This window comes from Ammodytes marinus (assembly GCF_949987685.1).
Source record: "Ammodytes marinus genome assembly, chromosome: 7".
Classification (NCBI taxonomy): domain Eukaryota; kingdom Metazoa; phylum Chordata; class Actinopteri; order Uranoscopiformes; family Ammodytidae; genus Ammodytes; species Ammodytes marinus.
This window is the reverse complement of record NC_137211.1, coordinates 8,643,146-8,665,350: the sequence shown is the minus strand read 5'-3', so window position 1 is coordinate 8,665,350 and position 22,205 is coordinate 8,643,146. Positions and strand designations below refer to the sequence as shown.

The following is a 22,205-nucleotide window of genomic DNA, read 5'->3' as shown; positions in this document are numbered from 1 at the left end:
ACATCCACATAAACACAGATAGTAGTGCAGAGGTAAGTAAGTAGTGCAGAGGTTAATGGGGAGGAAACACCAGGGTGTACATATGGGTTTTGAGCCTTGATTTAAAGGCAGTAATGTAGGGGGAATCACATTTGTCAGGTGGCAGTTGGTTCCACAAGCACGGAGCAACTAGTGCAAAGTACATTTCTGAGAGTTGTGCCAGTGGCATGGCTGTATACGCTGGTCACCAAAAGAAAGTGATTGTCTACAGTAGCTCAGAAGAGAGTGACATCTCAATTCCACTTAACGACACCACTGATGAGAGTTCAGATGGCCAGAAAGATGATGATGGTGACTTTGTCATTGTGACACAATGACGCACAAATCACCCCACTACGTGGGGTGATTTGTGCGACAAGACAACTTTTTTTCCGAAAGCTATATTTCTTAAACAGTTTATTCCAGATCCAAAGTTTTTATTGCCAGGGATGCACAACATCCTGAAATATATGTACATATTTGAGTTGGAGACTTAACTGTCAAGGCCTCACTTTAAAATCACTTTGAGTAAAAAGTTGCACAAATCACCCCACCTTCCCCTACTTCTTTTCAAAAAATCTTTGTAGCTGTTGCTGAAAGGGTACTTTAAATAGGGTAAATAAATATCAATAAATAAGTTCATGATGAGCAAGGTTATACAATATTATTACAAATGTGTGATTAAACCCCCTGGTGAGAATGTGTATTCTGTCAATTTTGTTGCAAGGCGGAACAATTGTTGTAACGTTACCCCCCTACGGACTGATGAGATGATAGAACATACAAGGAAGTTGGAGCAGTAAACACGTTGTTTTTAGCTCATCGTATGATTTCCAAGTTATATGCATTGTATTATAAGTAAATTCAAACAAATCTCTGTTAGAACCTCTTTTCGTTACAAGCAGCCAACGAGGTATTGTATTTTTGTGATTTCATTTCTTTATTAGTGTTTATTGATGCGAACTATTATCTGACGTACTGTATTGTACTGTGTTTAAGTTCTCACGGCGTGGATGGTGTGTACAGCAAGAAGAAAGGCATCAATAAACGCCCGTTTGACAAAAAGGAACCGTTCCTGTGTTGCCGTGTATCGAAAGGAGTTACAGTGAGAACTCGTCTGCCTTCGCGGGTAGGAGAGACACGGGACCATACGGTGGAAGAAGACGACAGAAGCAAGATCAACGAACATTGATAGCTAAGTTTCCATTCATGCTAGCGCATCTCGAAGACGTAGGTTAGCCTGCCTGTCAATCAAGTCGATTTCCAGGACAAAGAAGCCTCGCCAAAGCCGAGTGGTGGGAGAAGAAGTTCCTGGAATTTACAAGGACTCAGGTTATCGCTTTGCAAACGGTGCTTTGTATGAAGGTTTCAAACTAGTATTATGTTCATTTGCTGATATTGTCGAACTGTATGTGTTTAACTGCAAACTAGTCCAACTGCAGACTAAGAAGGCTTTAGTTTCAAACGGTGCAACAGCATAATTCAAAAGGAAGATTGTGTAATTTCGATTTATTGTGCCAGGTGTAAAAGGCATTCTTAAGTTAAAGAAATATTTGCATATTTCTGTTTATTAAGCCAGATTTATAAGGCATTTTTGAGTTTGGTCAAGACTTGTACATTTTCTGTTTATTAAGCAAAAGGCATTTTAAGTTGAATTTATAAGTCTATGGGAGATTCAATGTACATATAAATCCAAAATTAAGTGATTATCAAAATAGGCCCAAGTAACTTCCTCTTAGTAACAACTTTCTGCACAAGCCTGTAGGAAGCATTTGCAGTATTAGCAAGTAAACAGTAGGCTATTCAAGTCAAAAATAGCCTAGGCTAAATAGGCCTAACTTAAAGGACTAGGTATTTCAAATAATTTAAAACTACTACCAAATTAGTTTAATTAATCTTCTCAACACATTGTCAATTGACAAGCCTCATTATTTCAATATGTCAGATTCAAACACAAGCTCACACATTACCGAACAACATACAGACAAACTAGCTCAGCCCGAGGTTGATGCCCAAGCTGTAGAAGGAGAAGACACTGTGCGAAGAAGCAAAAGAACTCGAACCTTGACGGAAAAAGGGAAAGAGCTTCAAGAAGAAAAATCAAAAGGCATTCATCGCAGATACAGGATTGCTTATGAGAAATGGAAGTGTAACGCAAAGGTAACTAAAGAGTTGATGAGTGATGAAATCTCAGAGGAAGAATTAAACAACTTGATTGATAATCTGCAGGCCACATGCACTGACGTTAAGACAACATATGAAGAACTCCGTCAAATACAAGCTCCTGATGCAGACGTGCGACGTAAAGTGGATGCATGTGTAGCGATGTCTGAGTTCATGATTAAAAGAGCACAACAACTTGTTGACGGCGATGCTGCAGTGAATGAGGAGCAATGGCCAGACGTCGGCTCCATTTTCAATTCATCAAGTCCATCATTAAAGTCCCTATACCTCCGCTCAGAACACAACACTCAGTTGAGTAATCATTCAGTCAAGAGAGTTGAGGCTGTAGCTGAAGCAGCTGCTGCCAAAGAAGTTTTGTCAGTGCTAGAGGAGCAGGACAAGGAAGTCGCTGAACTTCAAAGATTAGAAGCTGAAGAAAAGCTACGCGCTGCACAGTTTGAGGCTGAAGAGAAGCTACGCACTGCACAATTTGAAGCTGAATTGCTAGCTAGACAACAGGCAATGAAAAATCAACTCCGAAAGCTTGAACGCCTAGAAGAAGTAAAAAGGCTGAACGCAGCCACAGCCCGAGTCAAGGTGTACGATGGACACAGTGACAAGTCCGAAGTAGGTAGCCTACCACATTATGTCAAACTACCATATCATTCACAAACCCTCAAAGCATCAAGCCCTGCATTCATTCTTCAACAAACTCAAGTACAAAGTCATTATCGCCCCGACGTTCAATCAGTCGCACAAGTTCCACCAAAGGTGCAGGCACATGGTCCTGATTTAGCAACTGCTCTCGCTGAAGCCATGAGTGCTAATCGTCTCCCAATACCTGAACCTACAGTATACATGGGAGATCCCATAAAGTACAACGACTGGAAATTGTCATTTCAAATACTAATTGACCGAAAAGGCATTCCAAAAAATGAGAAACTCTACTACTTGAGAAAGTATCTAAGCGGTGCTGCGAAGAAAGCTGTTGAAGGACTCTTCCTGATCGGCACAGAGGCAGCGTACGACACTGCATGGGAGCTGCTAGAGAAGCGCTTTGGAGACCCTTTCGTAATCGGGAAGTCCTTCAGAGACAAGCTCCATGCGTGGCCAAAGGTAAACTCTAAAGACGGATGCGAACTCAGAGAACTTGCAGATTTCCTCCAGAGCTGTGAGGCTGCAATACCTCATATTAAGACGCTAGAGATTCTCAACGACTGCACTGAAAGTCAGAAGATCTTGTCAAAGCTCCCAGACTGGCTTGTGTCGAGATGGAATCGTAAAGCCATGGAAGCAAGACAAGCAAAGGCTGAATATCCTTCTTTCAAAGAGTTGGTGAACTTCTTATCAAAGGAAGCAGACCTGGCGTGTGACCCAATATCCTCTGTCCAAGCACTCAAGAATACACAGAATGAGAAACCAAGGCAGACAAGGACTGAATCCATAAAGGCAAAAACATTGTCAACAAATACAACACAGAACACTGTCTCTTGTGTCTTCTGCAAGAAGTCTGGACATCGGCTGGAGAAGTGTTTTAAGTTTGTGGAAAAGACAGTCCCAGATCGCATCAAATTCGTACAAGAAGAAAAACTCTGCTTCGGCTGTCTAAAGACCGGTCACCACTCCAGAAATTGTGAGGATAAGAGCAAGTGTGATACATGCAGACGAAGACATCCAACATGCTTGCATGACGACAACTTCCAAAGGAGTTCTCAAGCAAAGAAAGTGGAGCGCGACTCAAATAAGGCCAGAGGAACAGAGCAAACCCCTGCAACTGCCACTGCAACCACCAATAGAGTTGCCCAAGGCAATCAAGGCTCACACACATCCTCAATAGTACCAGTCTGGGTCTCCTCCACAAAACAGCCTGACCATGAGATCTTAACATATGCATTGCTGGATACGCAGAGTGACACGACATTCGTCCTTAACCAAGTTGCTCAAGAGCTCAACACGAAGAAAGAGAATGCCTGTCTGCGACTTTCCACAATGTCTTCAGTTTCTACAGTCATACCCTGTCAAAAACTGTACAACCTTCAAGTGAGAGGCTACAACATGGACAAAGTGATTTCACTACCACCTCTCTTTTCACGCGAGTTCATTCCTGCTGAGAGGTCGCACATTCCCACCTCAGAGACAGCTCAAAAATGGCCTCATCTTGAACCATTGGTCGACAAGATTCCTCCACCATTGGACTGCCAAGTCGGCCTACTGATAGGTTACAACTGCCATCAAGCTCTTCTTCCCAGAGAAATCCTTTGCGGAGAAGAAGGCCATCCATATGGTCAACGGACCGACCTTGGATGGAGCATTGTAGGCTGTTCCAAGCCAGCTACTGAGTATGAAGATGCAATAGGTGTGAGCCATAGGGTCATTGTACGACAAGTGACTCCTGCCGCACAACCTCTAAGTCGACTCAAGGAAGAAGTACACTTTGTCTGCAGAAATCAGGTCAAAGAGCTGAATCCGTCGGAAATCATCAAAGCACTTGAAATGGATTTTGCAGAGCATTCAACAGACGACAATCCAGTCTCTCAAGAGGATCTTCTCTTCATGTCAAGAGTGAAAGAGGGGATAAGACAGAAAGACGATGGGCACTATGAACTACCACTTCCGTTCAAGAAGGAGAAACCCAGTCTGCCAAATAACGAAAGATGTGCAGCTAACAGATTAGCAGCACTGGAGAGACGACTAAGAAAGAACGAACAGTACTACAATGACTATGTTCTATTCATGAATGACATCATTGCTCGTGGAGACGCTGTCAAGGTCCCAGAGTCTGAACTCCACAAGCAACCAGCATGGTATATTCCGCACCACGGAGTCTACCACCCTCACAAACCAGGGAAGATACGAGTAGTCTTCGACTGTTCTGCACGTTTTCAAGATACATCGCTCAATGATCACCTCTTAACTGGACCAGACCTGACGAACGCTTTGGTTGGTGTGCTGATCCGATTCAGGAAGGGCCCAATCGCCATAATGTGTGACATTGAGAAGATGTTTCACCAATTCCACGTGGCAAGGGAACACCAGGACTACTTGAGGTTCCTCTGGTGGGATAAAGGTGATATGAACTCTAAACCCTCGGTGTACAAGATGCGCGTGCACTTGTTTGGGGCAGCTTCATCACCCGGCTGCTCCAACTTTGCCCTCAAGCACCTTGCCGCACAAGGCCGCGGACACTACAAAGAAGAGACAATAAGGTTCATCCAAAGAAGTTTTTACGTCGACGATGGCTTAACAAGTGTTTCTACAACCACAGAGGCAATTAGCCTGATCAAAGAGTCAAGAGCCCTATGCAGAACGGGAAACTTGAGACTACACAAGTTTGTGTCAAACAGTAAGGATGTTATCAACTCAGTGCCACCAACAGAATGTACCCAAGTCAAGGATCAAGACATGGCACTAGGAGAACACATCGAACGAGCCCTTGGTGTCCAGTGGTGTGTTGAAGCAGACGAGTTTCAATTCAGGATCCTCGTGAAGGACAAACCACTTACTAGAAGAGGAGTGCTCTCAACTGTCGCCTCTGTCTTCGACCCACTTGGCTTTGTGGCGCCATTCATACTGCTCGGTAAGCAGATTCTTCAAACACTGTGCAGCGAGAAGGTAACCTGGGACGAAGCGCTTCCAGAACACGTCCGCCCACGGTGGGAGTCATGGCTGAGAGACTTACCTGAGCTGGCATCTTTGAAAATCCCAAGAAGTTACTCACCTGATGAATCCGGGAAGACTTCAAAATATGAACTACACAACTTTTCAGACGCAAGTTGCATAGGCTACGGTGCCTGTTCGTACCTTCGAGTCACAAGTGAAACCGGGCAGGTCAGCTGTTCACTCATCATGGGAAAGTCGAGGGTCGCCCCCACGAAACTGACCACAATCCCAAGACTCGAACTATCATCTGCAGTAACCTCTGTGCGCAGTGGTGACTTCATCAGAGGAGAGCTGGAAATAGAAGCTCTGCCAGAGTACTACTGGACCGACTCAAAGGTAGTGCTAGGCTATGTGAATAATGATGCCAAGAGATTCCATACATTCGTTGCGAACCGCATACAGCGAATCAAATCAAGTACCGACTCTGCACAATGGCACCATGTCCGCTCCGAAGACAACCCAGCAGACCTGGCGTCTAGAGGAGCCAGTGCAGCCCAATTGAAGGACTCTTGTTGGTTGAAGGGACCAGACTTCCTTTGGCAACCAAATCTGTCAATCAAAGAACCAATAGTAGAAATGGATGACGCTGACCCAGAACTGCGGAAAGCCTGTGTTCATACTGTCAAAGTCGAAATCAAAAACCCATTGCTCAGCCGTCTAAGTAAGTTCTCAGATTGGTCAAGAGCTGTGAAGGCTGTCGCCAGACTAAAGAAATACGTCAGGAAACGTAGTGGAGGTCAAGTAGGGACCGGCAAAACTACAAACCTGGAAGAGAGACGCGAAGCAGAGCTGTTCATCATCAAGCTTACACAAGAGGAAGCCTTTGCTGATGAACTAAAGAAAATCAAATGCAATGGAGCTGAAAAACTCTGCAAGCGCAACAAGCTCTACCGACTGAATGCTTACCTCGATGTGAATGATATCCTCAGGGTGGGAGGACGGTTGTCTCAGTCAGCTCTGCATCACGATGTGAAGCACCCAGCAATACTGCCACGGAAAGCACACGTGTCAGACCTGATTGTCAAGTATCACCACGAACGTGTACACCACCAAGGAAGAGGGATGACAATGAATGAGATACGCGCAAATGGAATATGGATTCTTGGATGCGGAAGTGTCGTCTCCTCTCACATCTACAAGTGCGTCCCATGCAGAAAGTATAGGAGAACCACAGAAGTTCAACAAATGGCAGATCTCCCAGAAGAGAGAACTCTGACAAGTCCTCCATTTACCTACTGTGGACTCGACTGCTTCGGCCCATTCCTTGTGAAAGAAGGAAGAAAAGAACTTAAACGATATGGGTTGATCTTTACCTGCTTATGCTCTAGAGCAGTGCATATAGAGACCCTAGATGACATGACCACTGATGCGTTCATTAACGCTCTCAGAACATTCATAGCCATCAGAGGCCCCGTGCGACAACTGAGGTGTGATCGGGGGACGAATTTTATGGGTGCTAGAAGAGAGTTTGCAGAGCTACTCAAGAGCATGGATCAAGAGCGCCAAAGGGAAATCGGTTGTGAATTCATTGTGAACATCCCATCAGCAAGTCATATGGGTGGAGTCTGGGAGCGCCAAATTCGAACAATTAGAAGCATCCTGACGACCATGCTTGACAAGTGGGCAAACAGACTTGATACCACAAGCTTAAAGACGCTCATGTACGAAACAATGGCCATTATCAACAGCCGACCTTTGAGTGTTGAACATCTTCACGACCCGACGGCTCCAGAGCCTCTTACGCCAAACCATATTCTCACCATGAAATCTGCAGTCATACTGCCACCGCCTGGACAGTTCTGTAAAGAGGATCTGTATCTGCACAAGAGATGGAGAAAGGTGCAGTTCTTGACAAATGAATTCTGGCAAAGATGGAAACGGGAATATCTGCTGAACCAACAACAACGTCAGAAATGGCACGGACCATCAAGGAACTCACAAGTGAACGACATTGTTATCCTCAAGGACGAGTGCGCTCCAAGAAATGAATGGAAGCTCGCAAGAGTAATCGAAGCTCAGCCTGGAAGAGATGGCAAAGTGCGCAAGCTGAAGCTGGTGCTCAGCGAGACTTCTGTCGACAAGGGCAAACCTCACACAAGACTGATTCATTTAGAAAGACCTATTCATAAAATAGTAACATTAGTAGAAGCCGTTTAAGACGCACACATACACACAGTCATGCACACATGCATACAGATACTTGAAACTAGTAAAAAAAAAAAAAGGGAAATCCCGCATTTCAGGTCAATGAGTGATTTGGTGGGAGTGTAGCTGTTGCTGAAAGGGTACTTTAAATAGGGTAAATAAATATCAATAAATAAGTTCATGATGAGCAAGGTTATACAATATTATTACAAATGTGTGATTAAACCCCCTGGTGAGAATGTGTATTCTGTCAATTTTGTTGCAAGGCGGAACAATTGTTGTAACGTTACCCCCCTACGGACTGATGAGATGATAGAACATACAAGGAAGTTGGAGCAGTAAACACGTTGTTTTTAGCTCATCGTATGATTTCCAAGTTATATGCATTGTATTATAAGTAAATTCAAACAAATCTCTGTTAGAACCTCTTTTCGTTACAAGCAGCCAACGAGGTATTGTATTTTTGTGATTTCATTTCTTTATTAGTGTTTATTGATGCGAACTATTATCTGACGTACTGTATTGTACTGTGTTTAAGTTCTCACGGCGTGGATGGTGTGTACAGCAAGAAGAAAGGCATCAATAAACGCCCGTTTGACAAAAAGGAACCGTTCCTGTGTTGCCGTGTATCGAAAGGAGTTACAATCTTTGTTTGGAAAACATCCCAGTACTTAGCTGTTCCTGGTAAATGAAAGACATACCACTTTTATCTTTTTTGTGTGAAAGCAGAGTCAATTATAATGCCGGCTGAGAGGGGTTCCCAAACTTTTTCATATGACTGTACTTAAAATTAAACCAATGTCCAGCGTGTTGCTCTCATGTTATGCACCAAGGCTTTGGGGCTAAACAAAGACATTTACATACAAAATCAACTGAAAAGTTCATGTGTTGAGAATATATGACATGCTAGAAGTGGCTAAATATAAGCACTTGAAAGAGCTCCGGTACATTTCAGGCAGCTCACATCTCCATCGAACCAACACAGCCTTGGAAAAAAAATAAAACAACAGCAGGGGCATCTTTATGAACTGTCTCTGTGCTATAGCCCATTTCTGTGGAGAATATTTTAATAAGCAAAGTTAACTGTGGGTGAAGGATGAGGTGAGAAAATAGAAATGGAGAAAATAGCAGCAAATAACAGTAGTATTCAAATTGGGAAAATGCAACAGTTTAAAAATAGAGCATGTGTACAAAGTGTTTTAGTCTAGCAGCAGAACAAGGACAATAGTCACATATAAGCAGTCGTTCGTTGCACTGTAAAACCTGACGAGTTAGTTCAACTCAAACGGTTTGAGGAAACCGATTGCCTTGAATCATTTGAGTTTATTAACTTATACTATTTAAGCATAGACAATTCTTTGATTTGAGTATAGGTAACTCAATTATTTATTGTCAAGGTAAGTTAGGTAAATTAAGTTAATAGTACTAATTCCACTAAGTTAACTGAACTTAAACTAAAACGTATTTTACACTTAAATATTGCATTTATCTGAACTCATCACAAATGTGTTTGTATAATGTATCTGAATAAGTTAGACTAACTTGAATGGGATTCTTTCCTCAAATGTTCCTACTTGAGTTTCATTAACTCAGTTTTCTTCCATTAAAGCAAATTACTAGATTCTAGTTGTGACAACTTTTAGCAACTTAATTCATTCGAGGAAACCGATTGCCTTGAACCGTTCTAGTTGGGTTAACTCAGTATAAAACACACATGTCTGATACAACTTAAATCATTTATTAAGTTGAATGAGGAGCACTTACAACACAACACAAAGCATTTCAGTGTTCACATTTTTTTCAGATGTCATTTCTTCCTTTACAAATACGTTTTTGTCTTTAAATCTTCAGGGAAAAGAAAATAAACACCCAAAGTTAAACAATAAAAATAAATGTATGATAATAAAAAAAATAAAAAATAAAATAAAAAATGTTCTAGATGGGTTAACAGTGCTCTGCTGAAACATACTATCTTTAACCTCTGCACAAAGCCGGTACTAAGCACCACATTTTCCATAACTCCACCTCTTTACTGCAATGTCCATTGACGCATTTTAGTTTCCCTCCCTGATGTTTACTTCCATCTATCTGCATAGTATTACATATAAACACTTTCTTTGTCTGTCTAAATCTTACATTTCCTGTTATTGTCTCTCTTTCTAGCAATGTGTCCTTTTTGTTTACAAAAACAGAAAACCAAAATATGGTGAAATTACACTTTTAACAGCTTATTTTTTAAGGCATTATTTAGAGATCAAAAAGACAAACAACCTATAAGTAAAATATATACCACTCTTGTAGCCGTTATATGAATTTGGAAGCCAGCAGCTTAGCCTAGCATAGTTACTGGATACAGCTCGTCTGGCTGTGTCGAGTAGAAACCTGTGCCAACCAGCACCTTCAAAGCACACAAGAAAAAATGTCTTTTGTGTCTTCACCTGAACAAGTAATAACATGAACGTTGTTGTTTTTTAATCTGGTGTGCATTAAGTGGACAACACCACAGAAAAACTATTGCATCACACTTGCAACTCTTGTCATAAACACTAGGGAATCAGAACAGAAAACAGTTTGGCATGCAAGCCAAATTATGTTTTGACATGACAAACAATATCAATTACTATGGTCACAACTTTACTCCAGCTCATTTCTTAAGGCCAGCAACTTAGGTTTGAGTTGTTTTCTCCCATCATCAAGGTTTAAGAGGACAACCTGGATGAAGTCGAAGAAGCCCCCTAACTTCTCAGGGTAGCTCAGATGGAGAGCATAGATCAGTCCAAACAAAATCACAAGTGAATCTGGCCAAGATGTGTGAGACATTACAACCTGATCTTGGAGGACGATTGACACGTGATGTGTTTCAAAAGGAGCTCCTGCAGGCACCTCCTCTTCATTGACCACTGCCACCAAAGCCACTGCTCCCTGGTTGGTTGCCTCAAACTCATCCTGAAAGGGGAAGGCATGTTCAGTATATGTGATGATCTGGATTTATTGTAGAAGCCTTGTAAGTTTAGAAGAGCACAAACAAAATATACATACAGGTAGTATATGATGCTCAGCTATTTTTGAGTTGTGTGAGCATTAAAAATAAATATAAAAAATAAGTCTATGTGCGTGACGAGAACGGATTTTTAAAACATTTCTAACTTGAACCTCACTCAAATGTCAAAATCAGTGACTATCTACTCACGATCCACTACATGCGTGTATGTGCTGAAAACAGATCAATGGTACATTAAAAAAAAATAAAAAAATCTTCCAAAGGCTTTATCACGAAACAAACCTCTTACTCATGTATTAGTTCCTTTGTCCCATCTCAGCCTAATAATTTACTCAAGGTCACTTTAGAATGAAACAGGCATCATCTCAACACCAGTCTAGCAATTAATGCAATGTTATATCATTCAACATTTAGTTGACCAAGGGGAAACAGCTTTTCAAGCCTAGATAATGTGATGCCCAAACGGAGGTAGTGTAGAGAACTGCTCTAAAAAGGGAGCCAACAACTCACACAGTAGGAGGAATAAGACAAATTAGGGATTTTCCTTAGCAACATAGATTAAGGTATATATAGGAGAAAGAGAACATGAAAATAAATATACCTTGCATGTTTTGAAGAGCTCTGATGAATCCTCCTTTAAGTACAGCGGTAGGCCGGCCAAGGCTGCTGTTCGAGCTGCATTGATGTTGTTCTTATCCTGTTGAACACACAAAATAGTTATGCATAGGATGTTGGGGTCCGCTGTTTACATTCAAAATCAATCTAATGCATAACATTTTTTTAAATAAAATGTTCACCTGTTCCTCATATGCCATCAAAAGTTCTTCCATCTTCTCCCCAAATCTTCCAGTCTTCATCTTTTTGTAGAGCGTCAGCAGCTTAGGTGTGTATTGGTCAAGTGCAGAAAAGAAGGAAAATTGTAGATTTTGATTGGTGATCCTGTGGAATTTGCTGTAGAGCTGCATGGTGGGAAGAAAATGCAAGATTACAAACTGGATTTTTTTATACAAATATACACACTGCCAATAAAACTTAGCAATTATGAGCTCTTTTTCCAGACCAAGCACTCCTACAACGATGACGGACAGTGTGTGTAACTTTTTAGTTGCCTGTTTTAAGATTTTATTCACCTGTGCTTCACAAAAGAGTGCAGGCCATCTGTCTTTGAGTTCGACAATGGGAGGAGCTGAATTCACCATCTCTTCACGCCTGAGTGCGAAGGTGCGCTGCATATGTTGATCAATGAGAATCATGTCTCTTTCTGTTGATGTACTCCTGAACTGCTCCACCATCTCAAGTCTCTGGGTCTCCAGTGTTTCAGCCCTGCTCAGTTTGATCCTGTAGTTGCACATCTTGAAGAACAGGCTGTTCTGCCAACCCTGACTCCCTGTTTTGGAACCGTTTTCTTTTAGACAGGGGTGTTTTCTCACCAGAGCCTTTGCAGCTTTGCCAATCTGTTTGAAACTAGGATATTCTTTATGCTTATATATTTCCGCAGCCATTACATCCAGGATGTTGTGTTTTTGATCCCTGGTTACCCAAAGTGTTTCCCCCTCTCTCACAAATGAAGAGTTGCCCTCTCTTAGAGCATACTCCACCTCAAGCGAGAATGTTGGAACAGCAAAGATCTCTGGCCATCGGCAAGGACGCTCTGGTGAATCTGTGTTATCAGACAACAACACTGTGTCATCTGTGCTGATTGAACTCTGATCTAAATCAACCAGTCTAAGTATCTTAATGGTTGCCTTAGATGGTAGGTCCTCTATGTCAACTAAATTGCATAGGGCATTGTCAAACTCTGGGTCTTGAAACTGAAGCCGAAAGTCATAGTCCAGGATCAGCTTATTTTTCACCTCAAATATGAGGGCATTCACAGTCTCTGGACGAGACGGCAGAATAAGTCTCTGAGCGTTGACATCATCAAGGATGACTCTTAGCTTCAGAACAGTCACTTCCATTTATAATAGCTCGGTACACCTGTGACATAAAAAAGAAAAGAAAAAAAGCTATTACAGATGCTGTCCTTTTCACTAGTGGCATAACATGTATCAGTATATCAACTGTTCCCTTATCAAATTAAACTGTACAGGGCAGTATGTAATTGTTCCCTCTTACTGGTGTGCAGCTACAGTTCAGCATACATGTAGCATGCAGCATGTATTTTTCTTGCTTTCTTAGAACACACACAGAACATGCACCTATAACACATGGGTTGTAGTAGAACATGTACATTACCTTTTCAATATGTTGTGCAGTGTGCCCAGGGAGGGAGGTGATCACTAGTGTTCCTAGAAAGGTCCAGACTGATCTTTAGCCTCCCTCAGGTCACTGGAAAAAAAGGCTTGATGATGTCAGCTTGGTGTTGTGTTGTTCTTTTCCTCGAACACTGGAATGAAATATTTAGTCGTTAGAATTAGCCCACTTGAAACTTTGTAGAGCGTCTTTGAGTGCCTTGAAAAGCGCTATATAAATCCAATCCATTATTATTATTAGGCAAACTGTGGCATTTGGTCAGTTAAGTGAGAGACAGCTTTCATGGTATGACTCTTGCTTTGATTATCTGTGAGCTCATATGACGCAAATGCTCAATATACATGGCCTCATAGTCTTTCAGTAGAAAGAAGATGTAATTTCCGATAAGTAATATGTGTCGGATCTCTTTAAACTCAGGCAAGGCAGAATGCACCCCAGTGCAAACAAACAGGCCAATTCCAAAGCTTGTGCCTTGGATGGTTACCTGTGTTGTGCTATATACACTGCTGTTGTCTGTGATGCTCAATATTAATGCATGTGTATCAGTTGGCAGTGAATCAACAAAGACAGACTCCACTTTTGAAGTCTGTACCGGTGGCTTGAAAAATCTTGGTGACATGTCTTAAATGCCCCCTTAGATGAACATGCATGTCCCCCTCAACAAATGGTTGTTTAAAATCACACACACAGGGCAATGAAATCCACGATTCGTAGTCAAATCATGACTGTCCCCACCAACCACTCTTTGCTCAGAATGTATTCTTGACAAATGTATCTTCAGCGAATTAAAAGTACTAAATGTACACATGCAGTTGTTATACAGGCAAGGTAACGGCGAAACAGTGGAATATTGGCCATGATAGAGTCTGTAATATCTTAATAACAGTATTTTCAAAGCAGTAGAAAGGCCACACAATTTACATTTCCACATAACTGAACGAATAGGGGTTTCCTATGGAATGGACCACGTGTCTGAAATCACGTTGTCGAGTGAAGGCTAAGTAGCATTCAAGCTAGCCTTAGCTTACATATTTTCACGGACATGCTGTGTACGTCTTTTTTAGGGTTGCTCCCTCATTGTGTGCTTTCAAATTAATTTACTTTGTATATTTTTCTTTACTCACTTAGCTAACCGGGCAAAAAAAGAAAAAGGAAACTAGCTAGGAGCTCTTGAGAAGAACTTAGGAAGCTAACCAGAAAAAAAAAACTCAGTCAGAAGCCAACTTGACAGCAATTATCAAATAAAATTAACGTTATAAAACAGTCCGGTTTCTAACCAATGAAGCAGGAATTGTGGTGCTTGCAAGCTATAGTTAGTTTGCACAACTCAGTAAGCTAGCACATTTCAGCTTCACACAATGTACTCTAATTACAATTCAAACTGAATCACAAACGTGTAAGCAGTAATAAAATAAAGACAGCAAAGTTACCTTCTGAGGAAGACGGCCCCGTATCTGTGTCCTGAGTGGATAAAAAGTCCTTTTATCCGTCGACAATTATGCTGAGTGCAAACTGAGTGCTGAGCGCTGAGCGCAATATTTGAAATAGTAACGGCCACGGTGCTGCGTTCACGGTGAGGTGAAAGGCAGGTTTACTGTCAACATTCTGGCCGGGCACAATGCAACACACTGGGTTATCCAAATGGAGAGTGAATAAAGGGCAGATTAAGACTACTTCCGATAAATCTGACTTTTTAATTACATATCAGATGCCGTTTTTTCCTACCAAAATATTTGATTTACTTAGGCCTACAAGGAAAATAAAAACATTCTCACACAGGCCTATGAGAAATCAGAGAGATAAAATAATGGCAATAAAAAAAAATTAAATTATTTCAATGCATTCTTTGGTTTACTTGGGTACCCTGCTGATCATTTATAAACTGAAATAAAAACAAACATTGAACAATCTTAAGCCATGCAGCATCATAACCCATCAACATTTTTTCAACTTTAAGGAACTGAGTTAATGGAATGAACCGGATTCACATCACCACTACTTAAAATTCTCCAAAAAATTAAGTGCACTCAAAAGGACTGAGTTATTACAACAATAATTAATTTTTGAGTTACATGAGATAAGTTGGAGTGAGTGACGCTAACTTTTTACCAAGATTAAGTTATGTTAACTTACTTCTTTTATTAAAATGTACTGTTAGGTTTTACAGTGTGGCTAAGAGTCGGAGATGCAATACTGTAACTCTTACAATCGCCCTTTCCTTTCTGACAGCGGACTGAATATTTTTCAATCCAGATGGGAATATCCATAAGGGATCCTGGAACTGCTTTCAAAACAGGGCTAAGTGTTGTTAAATTACTTTGTGGGTTTAATCAATGCATCTTTCCGGAAAAACAGATGTTCTGGGACCGTAGTGTAATGATAATTCATGATGGAGTCCAACCTCAGTTTGAAAAAAAAAAATATATATATATAAAAAAAAATATATATATATACATATATATATATATATATGTATATATATATATACAGTATATATATATTGCTAGCCTTTAAAAACAACAACAAAACAGCAAAGTGGTGACAGAGGCATTCACATAGGTAAGTTGTGAAGTTGCTGATTAATAATAATATTTTAGTAGCTTTAGCTAACTAAGCATTAAGTGAAAAAACATGCCTTAAACTTATAAAAGGACTTGAATACACATAACACAATGTATGTTGCCTGTTAAACCAGAACCTAAAATGTAAAACAAACTTGACATGAATGTTTACTTGCTAGAATTCTCAGAGAGTTATCTCTGTCTGAATTGAATTGTTCATCAACATGCAGCGCAGTGGGCAAGGATTTAATTTGATTTTTGGCAGTTATGTGGCCTCTTTAATTTGCTACAGGCATAAAATATAAGGGTCCAGGGAACAGATCCGTTTTTATTAGTGTTTAATAGTAGGCGGAAGCATTGGAAAAACTAGCTGTGCGCTACATTAGTCTCTGACTTTGACATATCAATATAATTCCCCCCCATACCTCTGTGTCGTGGCTAAAGCCGACAGTAATAAAACTCAGATGCAAACGACTCAGTGGCAGCAGGTGGACTGAGCATGTTTCACGGTGCCCTATAGTGCTGTGTCTGCAGTGTGCCATTATGTTAAGGCTTGATCTCCTACTGGTGAATTCCTGCTTCGAATTTTACCCTGCAGAATACATCTGGGCTTTTCATACAAATCAACACAAGTGGTTTGAATATTGTGTTTTTCTCTCTCTTGGAGTTCAAAGTTCCAGCGATAATAAGAATACATGTCGTAATGCTACTTTGTCACTGAATTGAGAAGCGGTCAGATAGCATACAGTATATCTCTTATTATTTATTGTAGAGTGGGTATAAAGAGATAGTTATGACCCCTGATATCCTCAAGAAAAATTAAGATTTATTATATATATAAAAAACAAAGTCCAATTACAGTCCATTGGAATAAGGGATTGGCCTTCGTGTGGTTAAATAAGTATGTTTTAGGCAGAGGATGTTCAGTTTAGAGTTGTGTCAGTGCATACTAGTAACGTCAAAGCACATGCCTAAGGTTACAGGATCTCCCAGAGCTCACTCGCTCAGCAATAACTTCAAACTGCGATGCTGCAATATGTATGCTCAACACAGCTCTGGATTTTAGCCCAGGGCCGCATTGCATTCTCAAAGGAAGTTCAGACGACAAGTGAGGACACACGATCAGAAATGATTGAAAACAAAACACATTGGTCCCAGTAGTCTGAGGAGAAATCTTTTAATCCCCTCCTTGTTCATTTCATCATATCCTTACCAGGAAGTTTGACAAACAATATTGAGGCTGCAACGAAAACCAGTGACATAGTAAGAGATATAATGGATTTTTATTTGTTCGTTCCTCCTCCTCCTCTGTGGATTGTCCTGTACCTGGCTTGTGGAAAGTCAAAAGGCACGAGTATGTTTAGTTGAATGGAGCAGTGTGTCCCCTGGAAGTGACCATTCAGTTTGGGGCAGACAGGTGAAATGATGTAAGGACCCCTGTGTGACAAAGGAAGACATTTGAGGGAGCTGAGTCACGCCAGCTCTGGCCATATATACCAGGCTGTATTTGAGGATAAATTATCTGGATCTCACTATGTTGAATGAACTATTTACTTAACTAACTACCTCCGACAACATCTGTAAGAGTTCACTGAGTTCAAAGAAAAAGACGTCATAATATAAGTAACCAACCAAGTAATAACACAAACAGGGCACTGGGATAATGTCTCTTCTTCCCTTTCTATACGCTTTTCATGCGGGAGCAGAACAGAGATGGTAATGAGGACATTAATAAAGGATGCCGATTCATATTTAATGATCCGCTGACCCCCTTTAGTTTAAAAAGATTTTTTTTGTGTCCTTGTTTGAGTTTTCTGTTCGCTATCTGTGTTTTTCTTTGAGGGGGACAATTTATTTTAATATAATTGTTTTGCCTGCACAAGCAAATCACTGGATAAAACCTGCAGACACACACCTGACTGTGTGTGTTTGTGTGAGTGAGAGATAGAAATCAGTCATTGTCTATCTGTGGAAGATAGTACTGCAGTAGGGTAAGAATCAGGGGGACAAAGTGGGAGTAAGAAAGGAAGGAATAACTTTATGATCCTGAAGCAAAGTTGTTTTGGAGCCAGGCGTTAATAACTCAGTAGATCACAGGATAGAGATGGTGTACACCAAATCAAAAAAAACAATGACAGGGTGTGAGATCTGCTTCTGGCTTCGATAGTCACAGTGTGTGTGTGTGTGTGTGTGTGTGTGTGTGTGTGTGTGTGTGTCTGTGTGTCTGTGTGTCTGTGTGTGTGTGCTGGCTGGCAAAATGAACTCCGTCCAAATTCTCTTGTTCATCAATCCCAGTCGACCTCTCTCTGAACCATGATTGCTTGCACCAATTCATTTTATGTTTTTGTCTATGTTTAGCTCTTGAACAGAGTCCTGTTCTCCCTTTCCATCATTTCCAAGCTGCCATATAATATGGATGCCACTGAATGAACAGACCTGTGGCAACGTTGAGAGAGTATGCTGGTGTTTGACAGAAGTCTCAAAAAAATTGTTTCAGTCTTATATGTTGAGTATCTTATCCATAACCCAACGTATATGCCTCTCAACTCAGCATAGAGGATTCAGATTGGATTAAAACGAGAGGGACAAAAATGAAAGAGGAGCCAGAAAGTACAAGCAGCAGGCACTACAGTATGATGTTATAACTAGCAGTAGACACACTCTCACACATACACATACACACACACACACACACACACACACACACACACACACACACACACACACACACACACACACACACACACACACACACACACTGTCATCCCTCTATCCTCTGTTCCATCAGGGGGAGAGAGAGTCTGTTTTCTCTCTGCAGCAGCATTCTCCTTCTCATCGCTTCACTCTCCCTCTCCCTCTCCCTCTTTCTCTCTCTCTCTCTCTCTCTCTTTTTGTTGCTTTGTTCATGCCGAGCTCTCGGTCTGAAGAAGCAGACTGGAGCACTAATGAGCAGGCAGAGAGCAAGCAACCCCAACACAACACAGAGCTCTCCCGTGAGCCGAGGAGCAGCAGCAACAACTTTTATCGACATCGGTGGCGACGAGACACAGCACTGATCTGCAGTCAGCGGGGAGGCACCTGTAAAGCAAAGCAAAGCAAATGACAGCACTGGGAAAGGCGTAGTGGGAGTGGTTGTGAGGTGGCAAATAAGCCAGTCAGCTGAGAGAGTGAGTGAGTGAGTTAGAGAGGAGAGGAGAGGATTTTCTGGCAACAGCAGCTCTTCTCCACACTCTTCGCAGTCTGACCCTCGGTGCACTTTCCCTCTGCGAAGACGAAGGAGTTCAACCATGGAGGAGATGCTCACCTGCAGCCGCAGTCCTTTCTCCCAGGTGTTTGGGCGTCAGGGGCAGCTCATGCAAGCCAGTGAGTGTTTACAGCCGTCTAAAAGTTTTATTTACCTCGCATGAGCCACGTTAAGTTTGAAGTGATTGCATGCAGCGTTTCACCCACTGTTGTGTGTGATGTGTATTCAATGCCTAACATAGATAGTGAGCATGCCATCACAAATGTTGTTAAAGTGAACTGTTCTGATAATAACAGACATTTTCCATGCAGCAGCATTGATAAGCTTAATGAATGTGTTTAGGGTGGCAACAGTTAAAGATGAGTGTATTAGTTTCACCAAAAAACAGTTGAAAATTAAAAAAATATTGAAAAAACAACCAACCCTTTTATCCTTTGTAAGGGCTACGGATGTATTTTGTCCATTTTCTGAAAGCCATGTGAACACCATTTATATATATTTCATATCACTCACATGCATTATGGATTGATCAAATGTATGGGTTTTTATCACCCAAAAATGAACATAACACATTGTGTCATCTGTCAATATTGAATAAGTTCCAGTTTAATGCAACTTGACACAGTGACGTGTTACTAGACTGTGTGATGCTCATATATGTTCGCATACAAGAGAGATCTCAGGTGTGTGTGTGTGTGTGTGTGTGTGTGTGTGTGTGTGTGTGTGTGTGTGTGTGTGTGTGTGTGTGTGTGTGTGTGTGTGTGTGTGTGTGTGTGTGTGTGTGTGTGTGTGTGTGCGTGCGTGCGTGTGTGTGTGTGTGTGTGTGTGTGGATGCTTGCAAAAGTGCAAACCATTGATCGCTGTCTGACCGAACATGCCACAGGTCTAAAGAGGAAAATATATAATCAATCAATAAAGTCCAAAATGACAGGTATACAAGGGTTGGCTCAAAATATATCTAGTCTAATGCAATAGTCGATGCAATGAATGCCTGAGTGAAGTTCATAATGTTGGATTTTTGTCGAGATTGTTTATACAGTGCATATTGTTTGTCCACCAGGTAGACAAAATCCAAGGTTGATTCTCATGAACAGAGAATTAGCATATTTATTATATTCAGCCTGATTAAACTTAAGTTGAATACATGCTTCTGGACTGAATGCTGCACCAACCCTACATGGCTATACTGTGTGCAATGACAATGAATAATAGATGATGTTTGCTCATAATTATGCGTATGTATTTTATGGGAACTCTTTTTTATCAATGTTTAAAATTATTCAATGCAGTACAGGTGACAGACAATCACAGCCCCACTTTTGCTTATGTAGGCGCATACATGCGTCATTTGCATATTTGACATGTGTCAGTGTGTATGCATGAACGCTGTGTATTCTTTGTGGCTTCTATTATTGTGTGTGTGCTTTTTTCTGGATCAAAACTTAACAGAATGACAGAATCTGCCTCAGGTATATTGTCACAAAGTGTAACGTAATTACAAAAACAGGGAATGGCACCCTTTGGCACTGGCAGGCCGTTAGTTCGAGGTGTAGATGATTGTGAGTATACATATGGTGGTATCTGCTGGGCATATTCTTACACTGTTGTATATAAAATAAATGGATTTTCATATAATGTTTTTTTCAGCTCAATTGCCATAGGGGCAATACCTTGAGCTTTTCTATTTAGTATTGACTTTGTGTTGCGCAATGTCCTGATTTGATTTTGTTATTCATCAATAAATAATAGTGTGCTTTTAGACTGCTGTTTTGCAACAGCAAAACATTGACCTTACCCTGGCCTTCCCCGTCAGTAGAACAGCTTCCTCTCAGTGAACCAACAACACCTTTTTGAATGCCTTCTTTCATAGAACTGCCTGCTCTGTGATTTGCTCTGCTTGTAGGCTGAGGGATGCTGTTGTTTGCTGGAGTCTGCAGGTGTAATCAACATGGCTTAGATTGGATAGTTGTCCTGATTTGAAAGATTAAAATGATTACTCGCTTCACAGCCTGGCAGAGTGGAGAACGCAGCAGGCGGTGTAACGCAGCGGAAACATCAGTGAGAAAAATTACTTTGAAAATATTTGGACACACGTCAAGCTTTGTTTGTGCAATTTTGTGTATGTGAAATCACACAGGCCTACTGAATATTATTCAGTCATTGCTGCACTTTATATTACATTATGCACAAATGGTTGTGTTTGTGTTCCTCCTCTATTGCTTTCCCCCATTAAATAAAAACTAAACAACAACTTGAAGTCAAGTTGTGGTGTTTGGTTCTCAACGACCCCCCTCCAATGCCTTGACACATTGGTTACAGCATACAGTAGGTGAGAGTCCTGGGTAAATTAAACACAAGTACCACTCTCCGGGTTGTGAAAATGACATTATTATTGCATGTGTTGTGGTGACTTATACAGTCAGTCCTGCTTTCCCCAAGTTATCTATGCTCTTTGAAGCCAGTGCTGCATGTCTGCGATTTCGGATGCGCGAGAGAGGGAAGCGAAGGGAATGGGGAGATGGGGGAAGATGGGGGAAGATGGGGGGGGGGGGGGGGTGTAAGAAAGTGAGCAAGCTGCAAACTGTGTGAATAAGAGATGGGTGTTTTTTTTGTCTATTTTTAGCAACAACCTTACATACTGTTACACAGCTGCTGGAAGACTAATCCACAGAAGCGGCGGCTTGCAATAACTGAACAGTAATTATAAAGGGGATTTTTCTTTTTGTTATCTTTGGCTGTCACCCATCATTGGATCACAAGTCCCTCTGCTATATGCAAAGGCCTGGCTGAATCGCGAAGAGAAAATCCATTACATGAGTGTTGCACATGCCCAAAGACTTGAATATTAACAACCTTCTGGTGGCAGAATAAACACTTGACAGAATTTTTTCTCTCTCTCCTACGATTCCCATTCACGTGGCTTTGCAAGGTGCATAATCCTGCTACGATTCTCTTACTCCCCACCGCTGGTGTGATCTGTTCTGTGTTCAGAGTTGTGATGTGTTGTCAAAAAAATCCCTGAGCAAGCCGATGCTCCAGTTTATTGGAGAAGCAAGACAACTTAGTTCCCTGGCTTTGGATTAGTTAAGTATTGGTGGAGAGTTAAGTTTCCATTGTGAGTGACTTTTTAAAGGTTAGTCCATTTCAGGTAGATCATAAT

General features: G+C 41.2%; 1 protein-coding gene across 1 annotated transcript in view; it reads left to right on the top strand.

The window, feature by feature from the left end:
* Window positions 1-19,088: 19,088 nt before the first annotated feature.
* The window catches only part of kazna (kazrin, periplakin interacting protein a), a gene marked incomplete at both ends in the record, with an annotated part of 159,224 nt that continues 156,107 nt past the window's right edge, over window positions 19,089-22,205 (top strand). Inside the window, one exon of the mRNA XM_080030636.1 lies at window positions 19,089-19,164. Coding sequence (XP_079886762.1) covers window positions 19,089-19,164 — 76 coding nt within the window. The remainder of the gene's footprint in view (window positions 19,165-22,205) is intronic.